This window comes from Lathamus discolor, chromosome 8, assembly GCF_037157495.1.
Source record: "Lathamus discolor isolate bLatDis1 chromosome 8, bLatDis1.hap1, whole genome shotgun sequence".
Taxonomy (NCBI): Eukaryota; Metazoa; Chordata; class Aves; order Psittaciformes; family Psittacidae; genus Lathamus; species Lathamus discolor.
In genome coordinates, this window is record NC_088891.1 from 15,642,388 (window position 1) to 15,665,891 (window position 23,504).

Genomic DNA, 23,504 nt, shown 5'->3' on the forward strand with positions numbered 1-23,504 from the left:
CACTGATGTTTTATTTCCAATTTTATACAAATCAGTTCACAAGTTGCAAAGTAGAGAATTCAGGCCCTCTGCACCCATCTGAACTAACACATTATTCCTAGCTTTAAGCAAGTTTTGCTTACGTACAAATCACTGCTCTGCATGAGTTCAATCAAGTCCATGAAAAGAACATCCCGATTTCTCTCGCAGAATCCATCCATATCATAAGATACCTGGGCCAAGGTGGAAATTGAGTGTTTGTGGTAAGTTGAGAACCCGATAATTAAAGAAAATTTAAATTCTGTTCTCATCAGCACCTGTTCTAACTTCTTGGTTAGTTTGGTATAAATTAAAAATACTACAATGATCACTACCTCCTTGCATATACTATTAGTTAACTCACAACAAGCATAAAAGGAATTTCATGTATGTATTTAAATTCAGTGAGAAAGATTGCTATGGAGCAAGTAAATGGAATCTGACACTAGATTAAAGAATTAAAGTCACTTTAATACTGAATTTTACTGAATGGAAATTTTTGCATTAAGGGTTTACCTTTACTTTAATCATGAACAATCTGAGAAATATATCCAAAGAAGACACAACTGTACATTAGGTTCCCAGTTTGATTATTATATCATCCCCTAAGGATCATTTTTCTATTTGGATTCTTTAAATTTACTGCTACTATAAGCAACAATTAAGATTATATTTACATAAAATACTAAGGGCATTTATTTATTACACTTAATATTACATTTGGTATGTTTGATAGAGTTGAATCTGGGCCTTGTTGCTAAGGAAGGGACATGTGTTAGGGCATATCTGTGCTTAGCTCCCTACATTGTGAAAGGAAGACACTGTCTCCTGAGATACTCTTACCTACTGAAAATCAAAACAGCCCTCTACAGGGCTTCCCCCTTCCCTTCATTACTGTTTTATCTTTATAAATACATTATGCAGAATTCAGTGATGATTTTCCACATTACCTTTCCAGCATAATGATGAATGATAAATCCCTGGTTCCAGCTGTTGAAATGTTCATGAGTCCCAATCTGCATCTGGAGTTTTTGAAGCAGTGTTTGGTCAGCTCCTTCTCCCACTGCATGCATTGTGGCACACACATCATCTAAAATGCTCATAATCCCTGGGGGATTCTAATGTGTTGGAAGATAACAAGAATGGCAAAAGAAGTGAGGAAAGAATTATGATGCAATTTTTTCCCCCTGAAAACAGAAAAACACCTTTTCTACAAAAAACACTACAGCAAAGCCGCACCAGGAAAAATTCCTCCTGTCAGTGGAGTTCCTAGTAGAGATTAATCTGCGTGCACAAGTGTGCAGTTTAAGGAGAGATGCCACTTCATGAAATTATAGTGACAGTGGGAAATCAATGATGGCTGTTGACAATAAACTAAAATGCCCAAATGCCCAACATTTGTTTTAGTTTTTAATTCCCTCACAAAGCAACCTTCTTTCTTGTTCCACAAAAAAAAAACAAAAAAACAACCAAAAAACAGCCTGTGTCTGAGATAAGTATTTAAACTCACATGGAGTAGTGTGACAAACTTAAGAGCTATCTACAACTGTGATATAAATCCTATCTTCCTAGCTATCCTGATACAGATAGGAGATGGGCTAAATCTGATGAGCATTTAAACACAAGTCACTATAGTTTTTTGAAGTACTGTTAAAATTACCTGGCTTTCATGAGGACAAAGAGCTAGCTGAAAAACAACCTACTTCTGTTCTAAAACAAGATTTGTTGTCCCCCCAAATCAGAACATGAAGGCTTTATGTGGAGCAAAGACACAAATTTCTTGTATCTACAGCACTTCCTCATATTCCCTCAGCACTTGTTTCTGCTTAATTTGCGACAGTACTTCAGAGGAAGTGGGTATTGTAGCTTCCCCAGACAGAAATACAGCCCCCAGGGACACAAAGAGCTGTACTGATGTACCGGAGAATACATCATGAAGTTCAAGATAAATTTAGGTGAATAAAATTTTAATTTCCATCATTACTTTTTTAGTCACACATCAATCATGCTATCTTATGGGTCTCTCATTGGTCAGTATCTTGGATAACATACATCTTGGATGACATATATCTTAGTGCTCTTGTAAGCCATCTTATGTAAGATTTATATATAGGTTTAGGATGACTCAGTAACTGAACAACAGTATTTGCATTTTTCCTATGAACGTTCTTGACAGCAAAGCAGTTGCCCAAATATTTTAGAGAAAAATCTTATTGCTTTTTCCATCTGTTTGTTCTAAATACTTACTACTTTGTTCTCTATAAGGTCGCACACTATTTTGTTGTTGAAGTAATCTATTGGTGTCCATCTGATTCCTTCTTGCACATATTCTTCCTGTTGGGTAAAAAGAGATGCACTGCAGGTGTACCTCTAGTTTTACAATGCACTACCTATACATAAACTCTGCACTAACTCCTGCTCAGAAAGACTCATCAAATGTGAAACTGGGGGGAGGTGGGAAAAATGACCCTTATGATAGTTAAATCCATTCTCTAATGCCAAAGATATGAATCAGAATCCACCCCTCCACACATTCTATTGTCATTCACAGCCCCTGAGTAGTTACTGGTAAGAGCAGGATTATTTCATCAGTGCATTCACTGTCAAAGTACTTTGCAAGTGACTTTTACACTATCTTGACAGTGCACCTAAGCACCCATATCCTAGTCTACTGTAAAAATTCAGACTGATGGGCATATCAAAGGATCAGACCCCCCAAAACAATACATTCAGAAATGCACATGAACTGGAGAAAGAGCTCTACTTGTATTTCTACACAATCACTGTAACCACCAAGAGACTGAGGAGGGCGGGAAGAGGGGAAATGACACCAAAATCAGGTTCAATTCACCACTCAGTTGCATACATAGAGTTGAGCTAGATACTTAGCAGGTCGTTTGTGCACTCAGCTGCAATGATCAGTTACTTTTATACAAAGGCATTCTTGAAAACGGTGTCCTAAAGCTGGTGCCAGGCCTGAGCTCATGCTGTATACACTGCTTCTGTCTCAGCTGCATTCTGTCTGCCCTCCCATGCAGAAGCTCACACTCTTTATATATATAAAGTGAGATTTTGCAGTAAGACTGTGAGCAGAGAACTGCAAATACTTTCAGAAGTATTTCTGCATGTCTCAGTAATGTATTTCACCCATATATATTAACAAAAATAAACGGGTGTTGAGGAAATTATGAAAAGCATTCCCATTTAAATGTGTGTCATGTCCAATGAAAGCACAGGGATGGAACCAAGCTGCAGTTTTCCATTTCTGTCCATGAGTCAGAATATGCAGCAAGTCTGGGCAGTCATATGACTGCATTAGTAAGTAAACTGTGATGGACTCAATTCTGTGCTACTGTACTAGAGAAAAATGCCTGTAGCTAAAACTATTCACAGTTTTAGGGTCAGCCAACAAGAAGGCAATTTTTTTTCTTTGTCTTGATTAGCAAGGCAAAGATTATTGTTAGCAGACAATGAAACCTCATTTTTTCCACCAAGTGAAAAAGCAATAAATAGCTCATTTAGGAATACAAAGACAATAAATGCCTGGTTACCTGTTCTGCCTTCAGTGTCAGTTCAATAAAAATCTGCTGTAGCTTTTCATTAACGAAGTTGATGCAAAACTGTTCAAAACCATTTTTCTATAGAAAAGGAAACAATTTAAAAATTAGTCTCATGCTTTATATGCAGTTTTTCTTAGCTCTTATGCTGGCAATAAGCTTCAAAGAAACACTGTCAATGATGGATGGGTTGCTGACTTTATAGACATTCTGCGTAATCTCAGATCTTTTAAGATCACTGACCTAGTTTCTTTGAAGTTTCTTCCATACTTTGTGTTAACTAAGTGAGACATTACCAGTGAGAACTCAATGTCCAGGAAGCTGGGTTGGGTTCTGGCCACAGGATTTGTTTGGGGGGTTTTGTGGTTTGGATTCTTTTTTGCCTCTAAATAAAAAACTCTCCCAAGTCAGATCAGCTCAAACCCAAAGTATTGCACTGCCTTACCTGGAATATTTCAAAGCCATAAATATCAAGAACACCGATATTATATTCTTCGTGGTCCTTCTCCATAGCTTTATTAATAGACTAATAAAACAGAAACAAAATGTAAACCAAAGTGTAGTTTATACATTTGAAAGAGATATTCAAATCCTTTAATATTTATATAAAAAGATTGTTTATTTAAAAAGAGCATACTTTAATGGAATACAAATATACATAATAGGGTATTTTACTTTCACTTTTTAATTGAGTGTTATGAGCAGCTAGGAAATAGAGTACACCACCCTGTTTTCCAGGTTAGTGAGCCTTTGGATCCACTGTTCGTAAAAATCTTTTCCCTGTGGCGTAACTGGCTCAGTTAAAAAAAAAAAAGGGGGGGAGGGGGGGGGGAAGCCAACAAAAAAAGAACGGCTTTAAGTGTGATACTTGATGCATTTTGCAGATGGCACCATGAATCTTTTCACCTATTTCTGTATTCCCCTACTTTGCAGCCTCAGTGCTCATCTGAAAATAATCCACTACTTAGGAGAAAGTAAGACTCAGAGAAGTATGGACTGACAGAAGATGTCAGGGTGTCCTATGGGACAGTTGCAGCAGAAAAATGCAAATATAGTGCTGAAAGCACTGCTCATTTGCTTCAAAGAATGTGTAGCACTTGTTATATCGTGCCTTGTATATGATACCTGTGGTCAGGCTCCCATTGTCCTGCTCAGTGCTGCTGCTAAGGTTCAGGCAAGGAAACAGACTGAGTTAAAGAAATGGTAAGCAAGAAAAGTACTGCAAGAAACATTCCTAGTGTATTTCTGTTTTGTTTTGATATTTCAGTAGATTCAAGCAAATCCAACTTACATCCACCAAGTAATCAAAAACACGGGAATGAAGGGCCTTGGCCAGTGCATCCCTGGTGTAACAGGCTTGTTCCACATTTAGCGTTACATTAATAGACTCAGATTTGCCTCCCCACTTGCTGTCCATCTGTCTGCTGGTCAGTTTTTCCTTTAGGCGCTCCTGGTTAATTCCCAGGAGAAAAGCAGGGAAAGCCAAAACTGCAAGAAAGAAAGGGGTTACTGGATTATGACTCACAGACTAAAACAATACAGAATGAAGGCAAAAAAATTAGCTGTATCTCTAATAACAATCAGCAGTAATAAACCTCATGGGGCAAGCAGCTTAAAAAGAGGTGAGATTTATGTCTTTAAAATTTCCTTAATCCCCCCAAGGTCATTTTCAATTCTTTACTTACATGGATTTCAATTAAAATAAACCACCTTGAACTAAATTAGTTATTTCTGTACCTTTAGTCCTTCAAATGTATAAACTAGCTTAGGTCATAGTTTTGAACTATGTGGTTCAAACAAATTACTCCCAGGGAAGATTGAAATGAAACATAGAGCTCACACATTAAATAAAGATTGACACAATTAAAAATTCTTTGTAAAATTACGAAATGCTTAAATTGCAATAAAGAAAATGCCATCTACTTCTGAATATTCTCTCCCTTTCTTCTTGTAAGTAAAGATACTACAAAGAGTTTTCAACTGCCTTGCCATTTATTTGGGTTTGTTTTTTAACCCCTTACTCTGGAGGTACGTTGCAAATTCTGGTTTTCCTTGTTTAAAAATGAAGCATAAAAACACATCTGTGCAATAAGCTGCCATAAATCTAGTACTCTTTTCATTCTTAACACGTGGTGCAGATGTTAGCTGCAGGTGTCACACACCTTAAGGAATGGAAAATGAGAAATACCTCAAAAGCAAATGGAGCTAGCTCCCAAGGGCAGCTCTCGGAGTTGGTATTGAACCTCCACTAAATCACACAATCCTCTAACAGTGTTTCCTTCACGTTCCATTGCTTTCAGATCTACTTTACCAGCATGAGGAGGATGTAAAATAATCACTAAGGCAGCAGCCACTTGTACGTCACACATCTGCAACGTCACCCATCACTACATTAATCCAAAATTATTTTTAACACTTCACATAACCATCAGGTCTCTGAAATCTGATTTATTACAATCATAAAGCATTTACTCTAGAGTACTAGGAACCACATAACTAATAAAGGTTGAGTCACTGGCAACATCTCTGGTAACTCGCTGAGAAATCAGGTTGCAGAGTACATAGAAGTCAAATATCAAATGCTTTAAAACTAAAAAGAATGTAGGTAATTCTAGACCAAACATGCTCACATATACAGTAAAGATACCAGAATAAATATTTAGCCAATACTACTGTAAGAATTTGTAACAATCACTACACACACCTAAGAAACTCTTCCTTCACAGTGCTAATGATTTACTGCAAAGAAAGAATAGATGGACATGACTGGTTCTAACTTGTCATTCTTAAGGTGCCTGATTATTTTCCCTAGTTAGGGATCATAGAATTACCATCTAGAAACTACTATAAAGCAGGATATGCATGGAATTGAAAAAATGATCCTCAAAGAGCCATCAGTAGCATTCTGTAGAATAGCTTTAAATATAATCTGTGAAGAAAAGCTGAAAAAGGATAGGTTCATGTTGTCATTTTCAGAAAGCGTAAAGCAAATCTTTCAATACAATGCAAGTGTAAAGAGGGATGGTCTAAATCATTTTCTGCAGTCAGCAGGGAACAAGTAGTATTTGGCATGATTTGCAACATTGAAAATTTAGAATAAATGATGACAATTTTTTTCCCCAAATATTAATTACAATCAAGGACTGTAACAGACAGTAATCACTAGGAGTTTTAAAGAAGTGTTTATCTAAATGTCTGGCGAGAATGGTCTGTCTAGATTTGATTCTGACTCGGAGTATGAGACCAAGGGTTTTGGAGTCTTGAAGAATGGCCTCTGCATGTTTTTTTGCAGTTGGCTATACAACAACAAGAACCCTATTGACCAAATTCTTAGAACTTCTTATTTCAGACTTACACAAAGCATGATTTATCAGTGGTCTTTCATTGTGTTTTATCTTTCATGGCTATCCAGGCTATAAATGCTTTACTATTTAGTTGGCTAGGACAAGCAGTAAACTGGGAGGAAAACTGGAAAAGAGAAATGAACCCAACTCTTAACTTCATAATGTAGAAATTGTATTAGACATCGCTCTTTCTTCTCTGGCTTGTTTAAAATGCAGTATGTTTATAACTAAGTTCTATATTCATTCTATCTGCTATTTTTTCAATGTGTTATTCATACACTACTTCTGTACTTGCATCCCAGCGAGCAAGAAAAATATGGTGTACAAGGCTCATCACAAAAACCCATTCACATTTACCAACTTATTCTCAACTCCTGTCTTTTCAGTTTTGTACTTCTTGATGCAGTGCTCTGTTATCTATCTTGTCTAGCTATGTCCTGATTTCATTAAAAAATTGAATACTGTGATTCATATGGAAGCACAGTAACTCATTTGGAATCACGAGGCATATAAAAATTCCTATACTTTCATTTGGATGTATAAAAAGCCACAAAATGTTGTTCTTTGGGTTCACTTACTATTCTCTCAAATTAAGAAATTAAGGTTAAAAATGACTGATTTTTATTTCCCTGTGTTTTAAAAGAAATAGTAGGAGAGTACTAATGCAGCTGGGAGGGAAGTTACCTAGACAATATACTTTATTCATATTTAACTTACCTAAAACTAAACAAATGCAGTTTTCATAAACAAAAGGACCATTCTGAAATAAGTTAAGAGAACAGATAGATATGTATAAGCTACCACATATGTTGTGCTTATCCACTCTTGTCCTTAAACTATCAAGATAACAAAATCTATATCAGATGCAAGCTATAAATCATGACAAAAAAATGTTGAAAAATCAAGATCAGTCATCTTTCAACATGTTACTGATGTGGGCCTAGCTAATATAAAACATCAGCAAGAGGTGAAGGATGCAAAGACTGTGCACTATGGATAAGGAAATAATAGTTACACAGTAGATGCACCCAATAAGGAGGTACAGGTTGAGAACTTTGCGAAAGGAAACAGAACTGTAGTATCCAAATTCTGAATGCCAATTCAATTTTGAATTTCTGTTTTTAAGGCACTCTTCTGGATGCATGTACATATATATGTATATGCCTGAGTACTGACTCTATACCTGACACTGGGGATGCTCTACAAGTTGATAGCTGCGTGCACATGAAAATGAGGTCAGGCAAACCACATCTAAAATGGGTATTTTTATGAATGTGTGGTAATGCATTGAAAGCTTGCGCGTTTCTCACAATTTCTATTATTTCATACTCAAAGGCTGGAAAAGGATTTTTTTAATTCAAAACTGCACCCTGTTAAGTCAGTGGCATTGTATAAGGCAAAACAGGGGCCTCACTACCATTGCTTTTGGAATACAGTGTACATGAGCAGCCCTGCTCTGTAAGAAATGATGCACTGTGTTTGGATAAGCAGCTCAAGATTGAAGCTCACTTTATGCCATCTGGGCTTCAGCCCATTGCTACTTCTGTAAGAGTTTCCAGAGGTACTTACATTCCTCACTCTCTACTCCTGCATAGTTGCCAACTTCTTTGAAACTGATGTTTCCCAAATGCAGTATTCCTGCCACTATCTGCAGCACCAATGCCTGCTCCTCTGCAAAGATCCCAATCACACTCATTGCATGCTGCAAAGAAAAAAATTATTGGATCAGTTGAAGGATCTGTTCAATGACTTTTGTCATAGAAGTCCCTTTAAAATATTGATGTTAAAAATCTGGGTTTTTGAAAGCAATTCAAATTCTTAAGGCAACCAAATTTCATTACAGCCTGCACTGAACTTCCAAAAGGTACCAGCTGTCCTACTTCAGCATTTCTGTAATTTTCCAATTAAATATAGAAGCAGCTAAACCATTTAGAAGACATTAGCTAAAGAAACTCTGGAAAAAAATTGAAAGTTACTAAAAACACAGGCACCTGCTCTGATGTGTCACACTAAAGATAAATTATTTTCATTGCAAAATAGACAACGAACTTAGAGACAATGAATTCATTCCTTCTACACAGACAGTTCATCTACTGAGACCGGAACTGTGAAGTTGCATTGAATGGCTCTAAAAAGCAGCACGGTCTGCCTGGTTTCGGCTGTGAATTTCAGCAATTTACTAGAAAATAATCCACAAGAAGATGGGGGTTTGGAACCTAAAGTATGTGTAATTTAGAATGTCTTCTCAACTGACTAAAGTGAACCTAAGCCACACATTTTGTGCAGGCTTTTTAAGCTGCAACATAGGACCTCTTCAGGGTAACGTATGTCCCACAGGGTAAAACATAGTTTAAGTTATACCTACATTAATTTCTCATTCCACCATTAACACATCAATGTCTTTGCTATAAATGAACAGTAAAATGGGCACACATCAAGCACTGTGCAAATCATAGAGTAAAAACAACTCACCAGTGTTTCTTGGAAATCTGATTTGTCATTAATATCATCAACCTTGTAGGATCCAGAGAGACTTAGATAATAATAGTAGTCCATACCGGTAATGCCAAGACTGCTTTTTTGTTCTGAGGAGGCACCTTCAATTAGCTGCAGAATAGAAATCCCCAAAATAGGTGTCATACAGTGATCTTCAGCAAAGATGGGACAGGTTGGAAATAGGTGTCTGAGGCTGAAATTACTGGAAGGGACAGTGCTGTGCCAAGTATGCATCCTTCCTGCCCTTTGTTAATTGTTTAACCCAAAAGACCAGCTTTCATTCCCATTCCCACAAACGGTTTAGTTCTATCTTCCACATCTAGTAAAAAGCAAAGCCCATGACTGACGTAAATGTCTTCCTTAACTCATACAGTTACGACAACATGGGTTTTTGCATCTGCAATGTCTTATCTAAATTTTCAGGAGCATCACGTTTTCCATGCCTACTAAAAGTAGGCAGAGTTGAAACAACACCCTGAAAAAGCATTATTTGTGACTCTAATTGTGAGACCAAGTATCCTTTTTGCCCATTCATTCAGCAAGCTTTGAACTGCTTCGATGCCATGCTGATTGGGAGCGTGGCTCAAGTCACACCTCTTTGCATCATTTAGGCCAACAGGGTCAAGGCTAAATAACAGAGTGGTTAAAAAAGGCTCCCATACTCTCAGTGATGCCAGAGAAGTTCCTCAGTCCTATGTAAAATCTGCACAGTTGTGCACAGACATGGCTGCAACAAGAAGGAATGAACAAACTAACCAACTTCAGAAAAGAATTTGAAATATTGAAGTATCTTTGTTCTGGAGCTGCAAAGCAGCTAAGTAGGTCTATGTTAGATGGTATCTTAACAAGCTGCCAAGCTTCCTGGTCATGTCCAGATGACCTTCTGCTGTGTGCATTCAGTAATCTCCCTGTGTTGAGCATGACCTTTTAATCAAAACGAAAAACTTGTCCTAGTTATTTTAAGTACCTGGGAAAAGACCTATACATTCCTGACCTGGTAAAAAATGTGAAAACTCCTCTCTCCAGGATTCCTCATTACAACTCGAGACTTTTCCAGTAGGAAGTTGGAGATTTTCCCTCCGTCTGGCTCTCCACCTGGGCTAAACTGGATTTCAAAGTATTTGCCCTGCAATAAATAATTAGAGCTGTTGAACGATTAGCACATACAAATCTGAAATCATAGAATCATAGAATAGTTAGGGTTGGAAAGGACCTCAAGATCATCTAGTTCCAACCCCCTGCCATAAGCAGGGACACCTCACACTAAACCATCCCACCCAAGGCTCTGTCCAACCTGGCCTTGAACACTGCCAGGGATGGAGCACTCACAACCCCCTTGGGCAACCCATTCCAGTGTCTCACCACCCTCACAGGAAAGAATTTCCTCCTTATATCCAATCTAAACTTCCCCTGTTTAAGTTTTAACCCGTTACCCCTTGTCCTGTCACTACAGTCCCTGATGAAGAGTCCCTCCCCAGCATCCCTATAGGCCCCCTTCAGGTACTGGAAGGCTGCTATGAGGTCTCCACACACTTGTATGTTGCCACAAGGAAGGTTACTAGGATATTAACTCTTTACAGATACAGTGACCCGGCTGCCTCAAGGTATAACCTAAGCTTGGATTCTTGAAGTACCCCCTATCTTTCTTTATGCATTTACACAGCGCTAGACTCAGAATAATACATCATGTGTTAATGCAAATGTAGAGAGGAAATCAGTGGCTTCTTTTAGCTGCTGAGACTCCTGCTTAGTGTAAAGGAAGCCATAAGGCCCACCTATGCAGGAAGTAAATGGAACAGATTTACAACCCACGGCAAGTATAATGTTCTGCTTGGAAGGAAGGTAAAGCAATTATAGGGAGGATATTAATTGCACTAACACTCATATTGGCAGAGGAACAAACCTTAGGTTTGTAAAGCCTATGTATAACTTAGAAACTATAGTACATTATCTAGTAAATAGGCATTTCACAATGATTTTGACTATTTTATATTTGTACAATAGACAAGCTGAAGAAAATACCTGCCTACTTTCTGTACATATTAGTAAGGACCTTTCCCATCAAACAACTCTAAGGGTGGTTTCATCCATTTAAAACAAAACAAAACAAAAAAACCCAAACAAAAACAAAAGAAAAAAAACCCTAAACCCTTATCTTCTTTTGTATTCATTTTTTAATGTATTACTGCATCTATTTTGCTGACCTGGAAAACTGGCCACTTTGCTGCTGATAAATTATTTGTTTGCAGACTTAACATGCTATAAATGAATTGACCAGTACATATTGTAAGAGAACCAAATGCACAGCCTATACAGAATGAAACAGATGCCTCTTAACACCATGCTTCAAAACACACTTTATATTTTATTTAATTGAATTCATTTGTAATCAATTCATATTATACTCCTGAATAGCGTCTCTGCAACAGAAGTTGGAAGAATAAAGTATTCTCTACAGTAGAAGGACTTACAAATCTGCTGGAGTTGTTGTTCCGTACAGTTTTTGCATTCCCAAAAGCCTCCAGTAAAGGGTTGGACTGCAGAATAATATCTTTAACATGCTAAAATTTCAGGAAAAGCAGAGAAATAGAGATTCAGAAACAGGCATTTTAAAAGTTCTTAAATATTTTCCAGAAACCCATGACATCTGAGTTATATATTAAAAAGCCAGAAATCCTGCATCTGTAAGAAACCCTCTTGATCAGATAAGGAACCAAATCTAACCAGCTTTTCTTTTTCAGAGCTTCTAGTTCCTACTTTTTAAAGGAAAACCTACAAAACTGAACAAACTGCCTATAGAAACTGGTCCTTCTGTTCATTGTTCTGTCAAACAACACAACAAATTAATTGATCTGTTTTTTCACCATCTTGATTTTAAGCAATTTCCTCCTTACACATGAGCATTTAAATCTTTTGTGGGGGCCCGGAACCACAATCAATGAAGTTAGAGCAGCATGAAATGTAGGAGCCTGCAGTTGCTTCAGCAGCCTGTTTTGGGATCAATAATGCTGCTATCTAGTTGTCTCAGAAAGCAACTAGGTATGTTACTATTGTCTCTTCATCTGCTCCTAGGAGATGGAAGTATGGACAAGACATTAGGTTTGAACAAACTCAATGACTGCTGGGTTGTGAAGACTGAATTTTATCTCAAAAGAAATGCTCAAGGCAACTTACCAACTTCATCAACTGGTACTTGGGAATCACTAGGAATATTTTTTTATTTTGTACAAAAAGCCGGAATCTTTTAAACAAATAAGATATTTACTTAGAAAATAGGATTATACTTATTTCAAAAATAACAATGCATACTTTTCCCGGGGTCATTCTCTTGGTTACTGAAATATTCTCTGCAATGTTCCCACTATCACTATTGCACAAAACTAAGCAGGAAGAACATACTCAACATCAGAGACTGCAATAAAGCAAAAAACTAACAGTAAGCACTCAAAAGAGTGGACTGCAAATGCCGTAACTACCTACCTACCACTGCCTGTCGGCCAATGTAATATCATCAAGGGAATTTTTACAGCTAATTCACTCAATTAGCTTTAGCTAATAAATTTTGATACAGCAGACATTGATAGTATAGCTATTAACAGAAGCAACTATTTGTTGTTTCAGCGGACTTTCAGGTTCTCTTATTTTTACTAGACAACCTCAAGAAACAAGATGATACTCCTGCTGCTGGCTCTCTGATGTATGCATACAAATCAGAGCTTTTATGGAAATAATAGAACCCCAAAAAGCCATCTCAGTGTTCAAGAGAAAGAGAACAACACAGGAGGAAAACCCCACACATCTACTAAGAGGAGGTTGATTCCTGTTCTTAATCTGGTTAAGAACAACAATTACAGTACCTTTACCCCCTAATTTTAAATAAATAAATGAAATTGTTTGTAGAGATAATTCAGCAAAAGAGCTACAAATCTCTCAGCAGAGCTGACTCTGTCTGCGGATTTTTCTCATACAGCTCTCATCACATAAGCAGCCCGGCAAGCAAGCAGGTCACTGCCCACTTCAGCTATCTCTGCTATTGAGGGCTTGTAAGTATTTCTACCTGCTCAACCACAAGCTTCTTCAGTAGAGTGCCTTGTGTTTGCCAAGACATATTCTTGTCATACAATGTTTGAATATAGACTATGCTTATGCTTCAGTATTACTCTGTATCAACTCACCTGTACTTTAGGGCCACCTCCTGAAATTTTGGAGATATAACTCATGATATATTTAGCTGCTACAGTCTTTCCAGCACCACTTTCCCCACTACAAAAAAAGGAACACAATAATGTACTTCTTAGTTTTTCAGTAAATCTAGAATGGAGTAATTTGAGGTTTATCCCGTTCAATCAAGACTAGCTACCTTAACAACAAATAATAATAAATATGCACCATATTTACATCAGGTAACCCAGTAATATAGAGACTGTGGTACAGTATGGTAGTATGGTACTTGGATATGTTTGTGAATAAATCATTTTTAATACGTCATTTTGCAGGGGCACCAGAATCTCTGTGGGACTTCACAGTCGGAGAACTACGTAAACTGAAAAATAAACAGACCTAAATCAAGATGCTAAAAAAAAAAAAAGAACAAGTGTGTTAAGAACTCAATTCCCACCTAAATTTAATGGGATTTCAGATCTCAGCCTAAACACTCATTCAAAAATCCAAGCTTTGAAAGGCATGCCAGATACCTACTTCATTTCAGGAGTCTTTTGTTTTAGGTGTTCCTGAATGAAATAATGAGGCATTATTAATCACATCCTGAATGACGGAAGAACTACCTTCCTGTTCCTATGCCTCTTGACACAGGGTACAAGAAGTCTTAATATTCCATACTAGCTTTCACAATTCCTTCCTTCCGTTATAATATTTCATTTCAATGGTGAATAATGTTTACAACAGCAGTAGATTTGCCTTCTTGCAATTAGTAAGCTTTGCAAGAGGGAAAGAAGATTGGCATGCCAGACAATCCTCATGATTTACTTCATACCTTAAAGCTAACTTCATGTCAACAGAATTCCTCTAGACTTAGATCTTGGTCCAAGTCAGCTTTGACCTTAATGAATTTACCCTGACCAAGAACAACTGCACTAATGCAAAACACAACATACAGGTGTTGCTTCAGTGACAGATATCCAAAATGGTTTTTTGTTGTTTGTTTTTTTTTCCTTTGTGTGAAAATCTTTTAAGCTCCTCAATAATTTCAGTGCATGTCAACTCTTCTATCCCACACCTACTTGTTCCTGGATATGGATCAAATGCACATCTTTTCCTGCACAAATTTTAGCTACGTTTGCCAGAGAAACATCAGCACTTCCTGCACAGGAAAAAGACTTGCTGAGAATGAACAACTCGGAGCTCCTTATCAGCATGAGTAATGGAGACATTTCCAACTGTTTAATTCTGAAAAAGCTCCCCAGACTGCCAAACTCCAGGTACCATTTTACATCTTTAAAACTTCCACGAGTATAGAAATACTGAAAGGCTTTTCCCCTCCCTACAACCACAAAGTTTTCATGCTTTTTTCTTCTCCTGACTGCAGTTTCACAGGTCAAACAGGTAAGCTGAAAAGGTGAAAAAATACTTTATCACCTCATCTGTGAGGTGCAGACCATGATGCTCATCATTCCAAATCATGAATTCATTTTCTGAAGCATTAAGAAGACAGCCTATGTTATTGGGTGTCTGCTGCGTTCACAGGGACACATGAGTCTGATGGATGGCAAACTCCATTTAAAAGTTCAGAACAGCAATAGTTCAGTAACTAAAATAACACTGCTTCAAAATTTGCTTGCAGCAAATTGCTCATGCTGTTGTAAAATGACACAGACCAAGCTAAACCAAATCATAACCCTGAGTTCATTTATGCGGTGTTCTGCTGAATACAGAGGAGGATCTGGGACCAAATACCGAATTGATTTGATCAGGTATTATTTATCACTCAGTAAAAACACATTTGTGTAAGGTCTTCTTGGATGCATAAATTATCCTCCTTTGTTCAAATTAAGCGTAGCTTGTATTTCTCACTCCCTAGTGTCTGCCATGGAAACTGACCTGGAATAATAGAGTTCCATTTATTGTTAGTCTCTGTTTTTATATAAGTGGTCCTTTACATTAAATTACCTTGGCCAGACGATTGCCTTTGAGAGTTTGCTTTAGATTTGTGCATGCATACACTTACTCCTTTTTATGCTTTTATTGACCAGAGACCAGTAAATTGCTCCAATTAAACTAGAATAAAACAGCAGGATGATGCATAATTTATGAACCAAAGTAACTTTATCTGATGGGATAGTATCTTGCCCCCAGTAAAGCTCAGGTGTAGCAGGGAAATTGTGGCATTCCTGCCAAATGGTTCTCATAGAGAAGCTTTTTCACATACATTTTACTGCTCTGCTGCTATTAAAACTATTTTAAGAAGATGCAAGAACCACTTTCTAGCTTGGTAGCTTTAGGTATGTTGGAAGTACGGAGGATTTTTAAGGTTCAAAAAATATTACAATGGCTTAAAAGTAAATGGATTTTATACTGACATTTTTCTCGAGACTTTTCTCACTAAAACTACACCAATCACTAACAAAAAAGATAATTCTTTGAAAAACATTGTTCCTTCTAGCACTATTTGCTACTTCAAAGAAATGACATTTTGATCAGAAAGTCAATTAACACTTGGATGAAATCCGAATAAGACTACAAACACAGAAGGGAAATTTCTTGCTCCTTCCTTCCCTTGCTCCCAGAGAAAATACAGAGATTAGAGAAGTAAGATCAAGTACATAGCCGCCTCCTTACGTCTAAAATTAATTTTCTGAGTGACATCTAATATAGATATATAATGGCTATAGAACAATACAAGTAATACTTATCGATATCGCCAGGACAATGCAGAACTGTTAATAACAAATAATTATAAAGAACTCTTGGTCCTGTAAGAACACTGCATATGTACAATACTCTGATGTGTTTGGATAAGCTGTTTAGTTTGTTTACACAGAACATTTACTTTTTCTAATTACGTTCAGAGCAACCCCAGTAGCACAACTTCACTGAAATATTTTTCCCTTCTGAATTGGAGCTTTTACCTAACTTTTGGTACTGCGTTAGACTTACGTTTCTACCCCTTTCTCATGAAAATTCTACCATATTTCCAGTTAAGATTCTGTGCAGATGTTTTAGACTGATCAGTCATTTGAGTCTTCCAGAAAGCATAGACACAGGAGCTGGCTAGAAGTCTGACATTAAATTTTGAACTTAATAGATTTAAGACATATGAGTTGTTCATTAAAAACAGTTGAGGTGATAAATGATCCTTCCATGAACACAGATTTGTAGTACTCAAGTTGCATTGTCTTTTCAGGTACGCAGTCATCATATATAGCTTTACTGTAACCAAACATTGCCACAGGGATGTCAAATGTAAACTAAAATTACAAACAAGAAAGGCTGAAGAAATGCTTTAAAGCAACTGCAACATCTCCTGGCAGAGAATCACAGAACAAAAGTGAAAATAAAGTCCTTAACTTTGTAGAAAGGTAAAACCTTAAGAACACTCTGAAGAAACATTTATAGCCACATAATAGAAAAATACTAATCATAACCTCCACTCTCTTAATTAAAGGACAGAGACAGTCCAGAAAGGACTAAAAGCCACAACAGACAATCCTTTCTAATTAAATCTTGATTGGACAACTCCTTGTTGATAGTTTGGAAGTGCCATCATTTCAAGGAGGAGGAAATGCAAACAGTATGCTGTAGCAGGTATTTATGAGCTTGGTTCAATACAGACTTAAATTAAACATCATGCCTCAGTAATACAGAAACTGAATGAGAAATCAAAGTCCAGCATAAGTGCCTTACTCAAGAGTAAGCTCCCTTTGTAATTCCACCCCATGCATACAAAATGAGGGTAGAGACTGGGTACTGCTCCCTCCTCCCACCTAAGCACATGCTCAGCACCTGTATCCAGCCCAGCCAGAGTCCAGCCCATGAATAGCCTCATTCTTTACACTGTTCACAGGCATTCAAAATAGCTCCTGGGTCCTCAGCTATAATCAGACACACCTACATGTAATCTTCTTAATGCATGTGCATGTATGCTGCAATTACTCCACTGATGAAACAGGCTTCCCTGGCCCTGGAAAGGTTGCCCGGTAGCAGTTTTTCTTTTAAAATTAGTTTTATCACATTAAAAGATTCTTTCTGTTTGCTGGCTGTTCAGCCTTTCAGAGAACTGCATTTTCTTTCGGATCTGCTTTCCTAGCCCATCGCTGACTTCTTGAAGATGCCGAGCTTCTTCTATGGGTGCCTAAATGCATTATGTGGAATTCTGGAATTAGATGTCCTAGCAAAAGGGTGTGCAATCCTCACGCACACACAGGGTCCTGACTACAGCAGGACACTGCAGAAACCTTCCTTCACCTCCCAGGAAAACTACGTCTAGTCTCTAGGAATGCATGCATCTCCCCAGGTCAGGAGACAGCTGCCACAGCCATATGCCGTAGGCAGACACAGGTGAGCACCAGCCCCTTTCCCACCAACCTTTCGTCTCCATTCCTGCAACTCCGTATGCACCATAAGCCAGACATAGCCTTTTTGATCTGACTGTGACTCAGTCCAATCTACACCGTTTCTCTACACAGAGAAACTCGCCTTTCTTCAGGGGTTAAAACTAGCACTGTGGGAGGCAGGTGGAAGGGAAAGCCTGGGTCTGTTTCTGTACTAGCTTGCTCTGTTCCTTCCATTCTACCAGGGCTTTTCAGTGAAGTCACTCCAAATTCAGACTAGTTGTAAAGCAGAGAAGCAAACAGGCACCTCATAATAACCAATATTGTCTTCATCATCACTCATTTTCCACGGGACACATTTGTATGGCAAAAACTACGGTTCACTGAAACACAAAGGTTCATTTGGAACTGCTTAGGTTCAGCAGACTCCTATGGGACTGAAGACAGTCAAGACAGAACTGTATCTCAATTTGTTAAGAATCACCAGTTTAGGGGCAGAAATGGTAAAGACCTTGGCAGCTATTAAGTGAAACTGATGGTGAGGTGGTACACATGAATCTAGCTAGAACATTCATTTCATTCAAGAGCTGCAGCATCTTGTGAGCTTCTAGTCTGGCAGCAATTTCAGTGCCTTCTGGTCTATGAAATAAAACATGAGCAAGCAAATTCCAGACTTCAAGAGACTTAATTTCTAAGCCAGCTCTAGTTGTTAGAAATAGTGATAACATTAAAGTCAGAAAATACAGGATGTATATAAACAGTTTAAGTGAAATATGGTCGAAAGGATTAAAATATCAACCAAAATCAGTTTTGTGAGTGGCTGAGTTACTTGATTTCATTGAAATAATTTCTAAGTGTCCCCAAAAAAATCAAAATACCACCATGAAAACCGCTCGTAAGTCTACAGATTATTTAGAGTGTCTGTAATAAGAATCATCTTAGGAAAAATAGATGTGTAGAAAGAAAAAGGAACTCTGAAGTTCCCTGGCAAACGTGGTTTTTCTTGTTTCAGTTTTGCAGTAGATTTCAAGTAACTCCAGCAGATTTTGAATAGGCTGTGCACACACTGGGAGGGAATGCACTCCGCACATACAAAATGCAGACACTCCAAAGCATGTCATCCATCATTCAAGCACAAGAATTCTCACGTGAATTTAAACCTGTAAGTCTGTATCTCAGATCTTCATCTCTGCTCTCTGAAAACGTGACACTCTGGATTCACTGAACCTCTGGGCATTAGCAATGCATAAAAAAAAAATGAGGTTTTTAATCACAGTTCACTACAGTTTAAAGGTTTTCACTATAAATTTAGCTTCATGTCAAACATCCCAGGCTCCGGGATGCTACTTTGTTCTAAAAGCAAAATAAATCTCAATTTTGCCCACTCCCAAGAGGCCTGAATTGGACTAAATGGCTCTAGAAACTTCAGCATGGCAAGAGGCATCTATTTGGCAAAAAGGAAGACTGAGCTCAGGGAACAAATCAGACATATGAGAGACAGGAATATGAGCTTTGGGCATTTTGTTGTGTACGGCTCCATGCTGTAGCTAGGGAACAGGGAGGCCTTTATAGGAGTACAATTCAGTGTAGAAAACTGTTAACACCTGATTGACCTTCCTCCATGTAAAATCAGCAGATCCCACATATATATTAAATTTATAAATTTAAAGAGATTAATAGTGAAGACAAAATTAATTTTCCAGTATCCCTCTTCTCCTTTTGTCTCTGATTGAATGCAAGCAAAATTCCAAAAGGAACAAAAGTACATTTATTTTTAACAGGGGAAAAACAGTACTAACCCCAGAATACAGTAAAAATGGAGTCAGTGTGAGAATGTTTGATTTAACAGTATCTGTGGTTCCTACAGTCGTTAATCTAACTCTGTTACGTAGTCAGTCATTCAAGCTGTTGCAGTTTTGGTACTGGGCATGAAGCTGGCTGTGTAACAAACATTTCTTGTGGTTAAGCTATCACCCGGATTTCACTGGAAAACAACAGGAAGGGTCAGAAAGTACTTAGCTACCCTAGAAACCCCCAAAATGCTCAGTGGTCATGGATACGGAACATTTTTACTGACATACTAAAAGAAATAAACTTTAATGCTTCCTGAAGTTAAAACACCAAATGAAGATAAAATACTATTTACAGATCTTTTCCTTACCTAATAATGACACACTGATTTTCTCTGTCAATAATCATGTTCCTGTACATGCTGTCTGCAAGAGCATAAATATGTGGTGGGTTCTCATACTGTGCCTAGGAGAGGAAACAGAGAACCATTTTTCAACGCAGCATTAAACACCACAGACAGAGCAACGCAATTTTGAATTTAAATTGGAAGAGTTATTTTCCTGGAAAAGCAATTCTGAATCCTACTTTTACTGAATTTTCTTATACTTATCCTACTTACCTGCATTTTCCCCAGGAATTCTTTTTGTTCATTTAACAAAAACCCAAGTCTCTGGGCTTTGTTACTGATCTTTCGGTCATCCATAATTTTCTTCTGAACTATCGTAAACACCCTGTTCTAGAAATGGTTTGTGCTTGAAATATATTACTCACATAATTTTAGCTCATTCCACATGGTCGCATGCTAACAATAAACTACCTAAACTGCTACACAGAGCCTGGTAGTGCATGTTTCATTTCCATCCACTGAATCCATTCAAAACAAATGGTTTCCCGGATCTCTGGACATAGCTAACTTGAGCAAAGCAGGAAAGAGAATTTTAAGTCCCTACTGCCCTTGTGCTGACTCACTCTTCAAGCTCTGTTTTCAAAAGTTGCATTCAATTTTGGCAACTCTTTTTTTTTAATTATTATTATTGGTTTTGTCCAGTTTGCGACTTCTCAAGTCATTTTATATTGTGCACCACACTTTCAAGTTTAACAACAGCTTTTGCAAGGAGGAGTGCCTAACTCACGACAATGACAGAAACCTGATCCGGGTTAGAGTTAATCAGTACAAGTACTTGCTTGAAATGCTAATCCTATATTCCAGGGAATTCCATCTGAAGACTCAATATATGGTGGTAAATGGATATCAGCCAAGTTCTTACAGACAAGTACAATGCTACCAAAACCCAGAAACAAATGCTTCCAAGAGTTTAACCATAGTGACTAATATTTACACGCCTCTGAATACTGCAGTACATTTTAGACTGCTTTACTTACTGCTCCTTGGTACATCTCAATTTCCTTTTCCCCAAAATATGGCATTTGCTTGAAAGGATTCACAGAGATTAATACAGAGCCAATATATGTCTGTATTCAAAAGAAGTTAAGGTAACTACAGCTTCATAAAGTATTATCTTACCACTAGTGACTGCCAAGTAACTTTTCCATCTATTACACAATACGGTACAGCTTCAAACAACAGTAAAAACTCCACCACTTACAACTGTTAATAAAAATGAAATTAGCAGGCTTACAAGAATATAAACATTTCATTCAATGGGATGCTTTCCTGTTATCAAAATATTTATTTTAGGACAAGCTAAGTAGAGCCATATGTATTAGAGGTCCAAATATGACACACCTCAAATAAAAATACAGAAAGGAAATGGCATATTTAAACTGTTTTACTCCTTTGTAACTTAGGAGGTCATACTGTCAGTATTAGAAAATATTGTTTTGACCTTTGCAGAATATAGTATAGTGACATACTCTGATCTCATCGAGATAGTGCTGAGCACGCACAGTTGGATGGAAACAGCCAGTACTGAGCTAAATTGGACAATTATTCAGCTGCATGTACTAGCAGGGGAGCTAAGGGAATTAGGTAATTCAGTATGTGTTGTTATTTTATAAGCGTAACTATTAACAGTCCCTTAGAGTCTTATCCTGCAGGCTGCCCTATAAGAAGCCCCTCAGTTTCAAGCTATTATTAGCCCCAGAAAGCTTTTTTACAACATTCCGAATGCCAGTATTTCAACATTCTGCATTCAGCTCCACATGTGCCTAACATTTACAACATACTTCAGAAGCTTTAGAATCAGAGTTGCAGTATACATATATGAAGCAACTGATACTACTTTACAGGCAGGACTGGTTCACTGAGCTGGAGTTAGCAGCGTACCCATGTCAATGAGGCCAAAACGTTGTACCGCAGGTTTCATTTTACAATCTGGAATTGTTCCCAGGCAAGCTCACTAAGCTTTCCAGACAAAAGCGGGAAAATTATCAAATTCATACTGCTGGATTACCCTATGTAAAAATCTATTGTTGTAGTGCCACAGCACAAAATGGTAACATTAGAGAAGAAGTATAGCTCAGTGAGCATAATTTCTGTACTCTTAATTTTCAATGCTTTCTTCATACTTCTTTTTTCCACTTAAAGAAAAGTGACATCATCTGGGTCTCAAATATAATAAATCAAGTATTCAGTCAGTGTAAACATCCAAAGTGACAGTTTTCTGTTGGTAAACAATACCAGCATTTTCTGGGAGGATTCTGTAATCTCTATGCAACGTAGCACAGAGAAATGTTCATTCATGGGTGGACACACAAACAATTGAAAGATTCAAGAGATTATCTCCATTCTAGAATGAAAAGCCTTTGCAGAACTGCAAAAGGAGTCTTTTCTCCCTACACAAAAGAATTATAATGCTTTACAAGAAGACTCTGATCATTCATGTGACCACAAGTCGCCTTGGAAAACATTCTTATTCCTGCTTCAGTACAAAGACCATCTCCACGTTAAATGTCACTTGTTTTATAGAAAAAAAAGCATAAAACCACTTCTTTGGCACAGAGCACCAAAGACTTTGTGAATTTACTGCATGGAAGATGCAGTGTTCCACAGGGACAAAGCGCTCATGCTACTAACAGAAAGAGCACCACAGTTTGCCTCAGTACTACAGTTTGACAAACACTGCACAACTTTATCATGCTTCTGCAATGCCAATGTAATAATGGTGTGATAATTTATTGAACAAAGAATCCAAACCCATGTGCACACACACATTAAAAACCTCTGCGGTTTGGGATGGAAACATTAGCACCACTGCAAAATTATTTTCTTCTATCAGTCCTCAATGAACCAAGCTGCTACTTGGCTCTTAACCATCTGAAGGTATGGAAAAAGCCAGGAGATGTATCTCCTTCCCTTTCTGCTAAAAAAAGTTAAAACTCTTCAAGGAACCTACTCCCCATTATTCCATACTAGCAAGTATGAAAATCTGGCTACAGCAGCAGATTATGTATTTTCCAGCATATAATCATATTGACTAGTGTTTACCAGACTTATTATCGCAGCTCATGTTACACTGTGAAAGCTAAAATGACACAGCAATTATTCTTATCTCAAGGAATTGCTTTCATAAGAAATTTAAAATAAAACTTAAAAAAAAGCAACCCTTTGGTGCTGAAATACATTGTCCTTGTTGGGTTCTATGTTCAGGTTGGGCTCTACGTTCAGGTATTTAAATCAACTTCTTTCATTAATCATAGAAAAAAAATTAAGCATGAACACTGTAGATTTACAGATGTTCAGACAGTCAGCTGTTTCCATCAGCCCATGATTCACAGTATTAGCAATCCCAGAAGAAGTTACAAATGGGATTATGTCACAGAAGAAATGC

At 37.6% G+C, this 23,504-nt stretch overlaps 1 protein-coding gene across 3 annotated transcripts in view; it reads right to left on the bottom strand.

Annotated features, from left to right (window-relative positions):
- The window catches only part of MYO1E (myosin IE), an 82,857-nt gene that overhangs the window by 28,352 nt on the left and 31,001 nt on the right, over positions 1–23,504 (bottom strand). For 2 of the 3 annotated variants that reach the window (XR_010614727.1, XM_065688826.1), the window contains exons 3-15: positions 21,097–21,186; positions 20,084–20,178; positions 13,591–13,678; positions 11,887–11,976; positions 10,410–10,541; positions 9,392–9,526; positions 8,489–8,621; positions 4,867–5,063; positions 4,021–4,101; positions 3,570–3,656; positions 2,266–2,352; positions 969–1,136; positions 127–212 (exon numbers count right to left, since the gene is read on the bottom strand). Coding sequence is in view for 2 of the 3 variants with exons in the window: in XM_065688826.1 (XP_065544898.1) it covers positions 127–212; positions 969–1,136; positions 2,266–2,352; positions 3,570–3,656; positions 4,021–4,101; positions 4,867–5,063; positions 8,489–8,621; positions 9,392–9,526; positions 10,410–10,541; positions 11,887–11,976; positions 13,591–13,678; positions 20,084–20,178; positions 21,097–21,186 (1,469 nt within the window). In the remaining variant the exon portion in view is untranslated. Of the gene's footprint in view, positions 1–126; positions 213–968; positions 1,137–2,265; positions 2,353–3,569; positions 3,657–4,020; positions 4,102–4,866; positions 5,064–8,488; positions 8,622–9,391; positions 9,527–10,409; positions 10,542–11,886; positions 11,977–13,590; positions 13,679–19,082; positions 19,152–20,083; positions 20,179–21,096; positions 21,187–23,504 lie in introns of those variants that run through there. The other variant, XM_065688827.1, reaches the window with a different exon arrangement.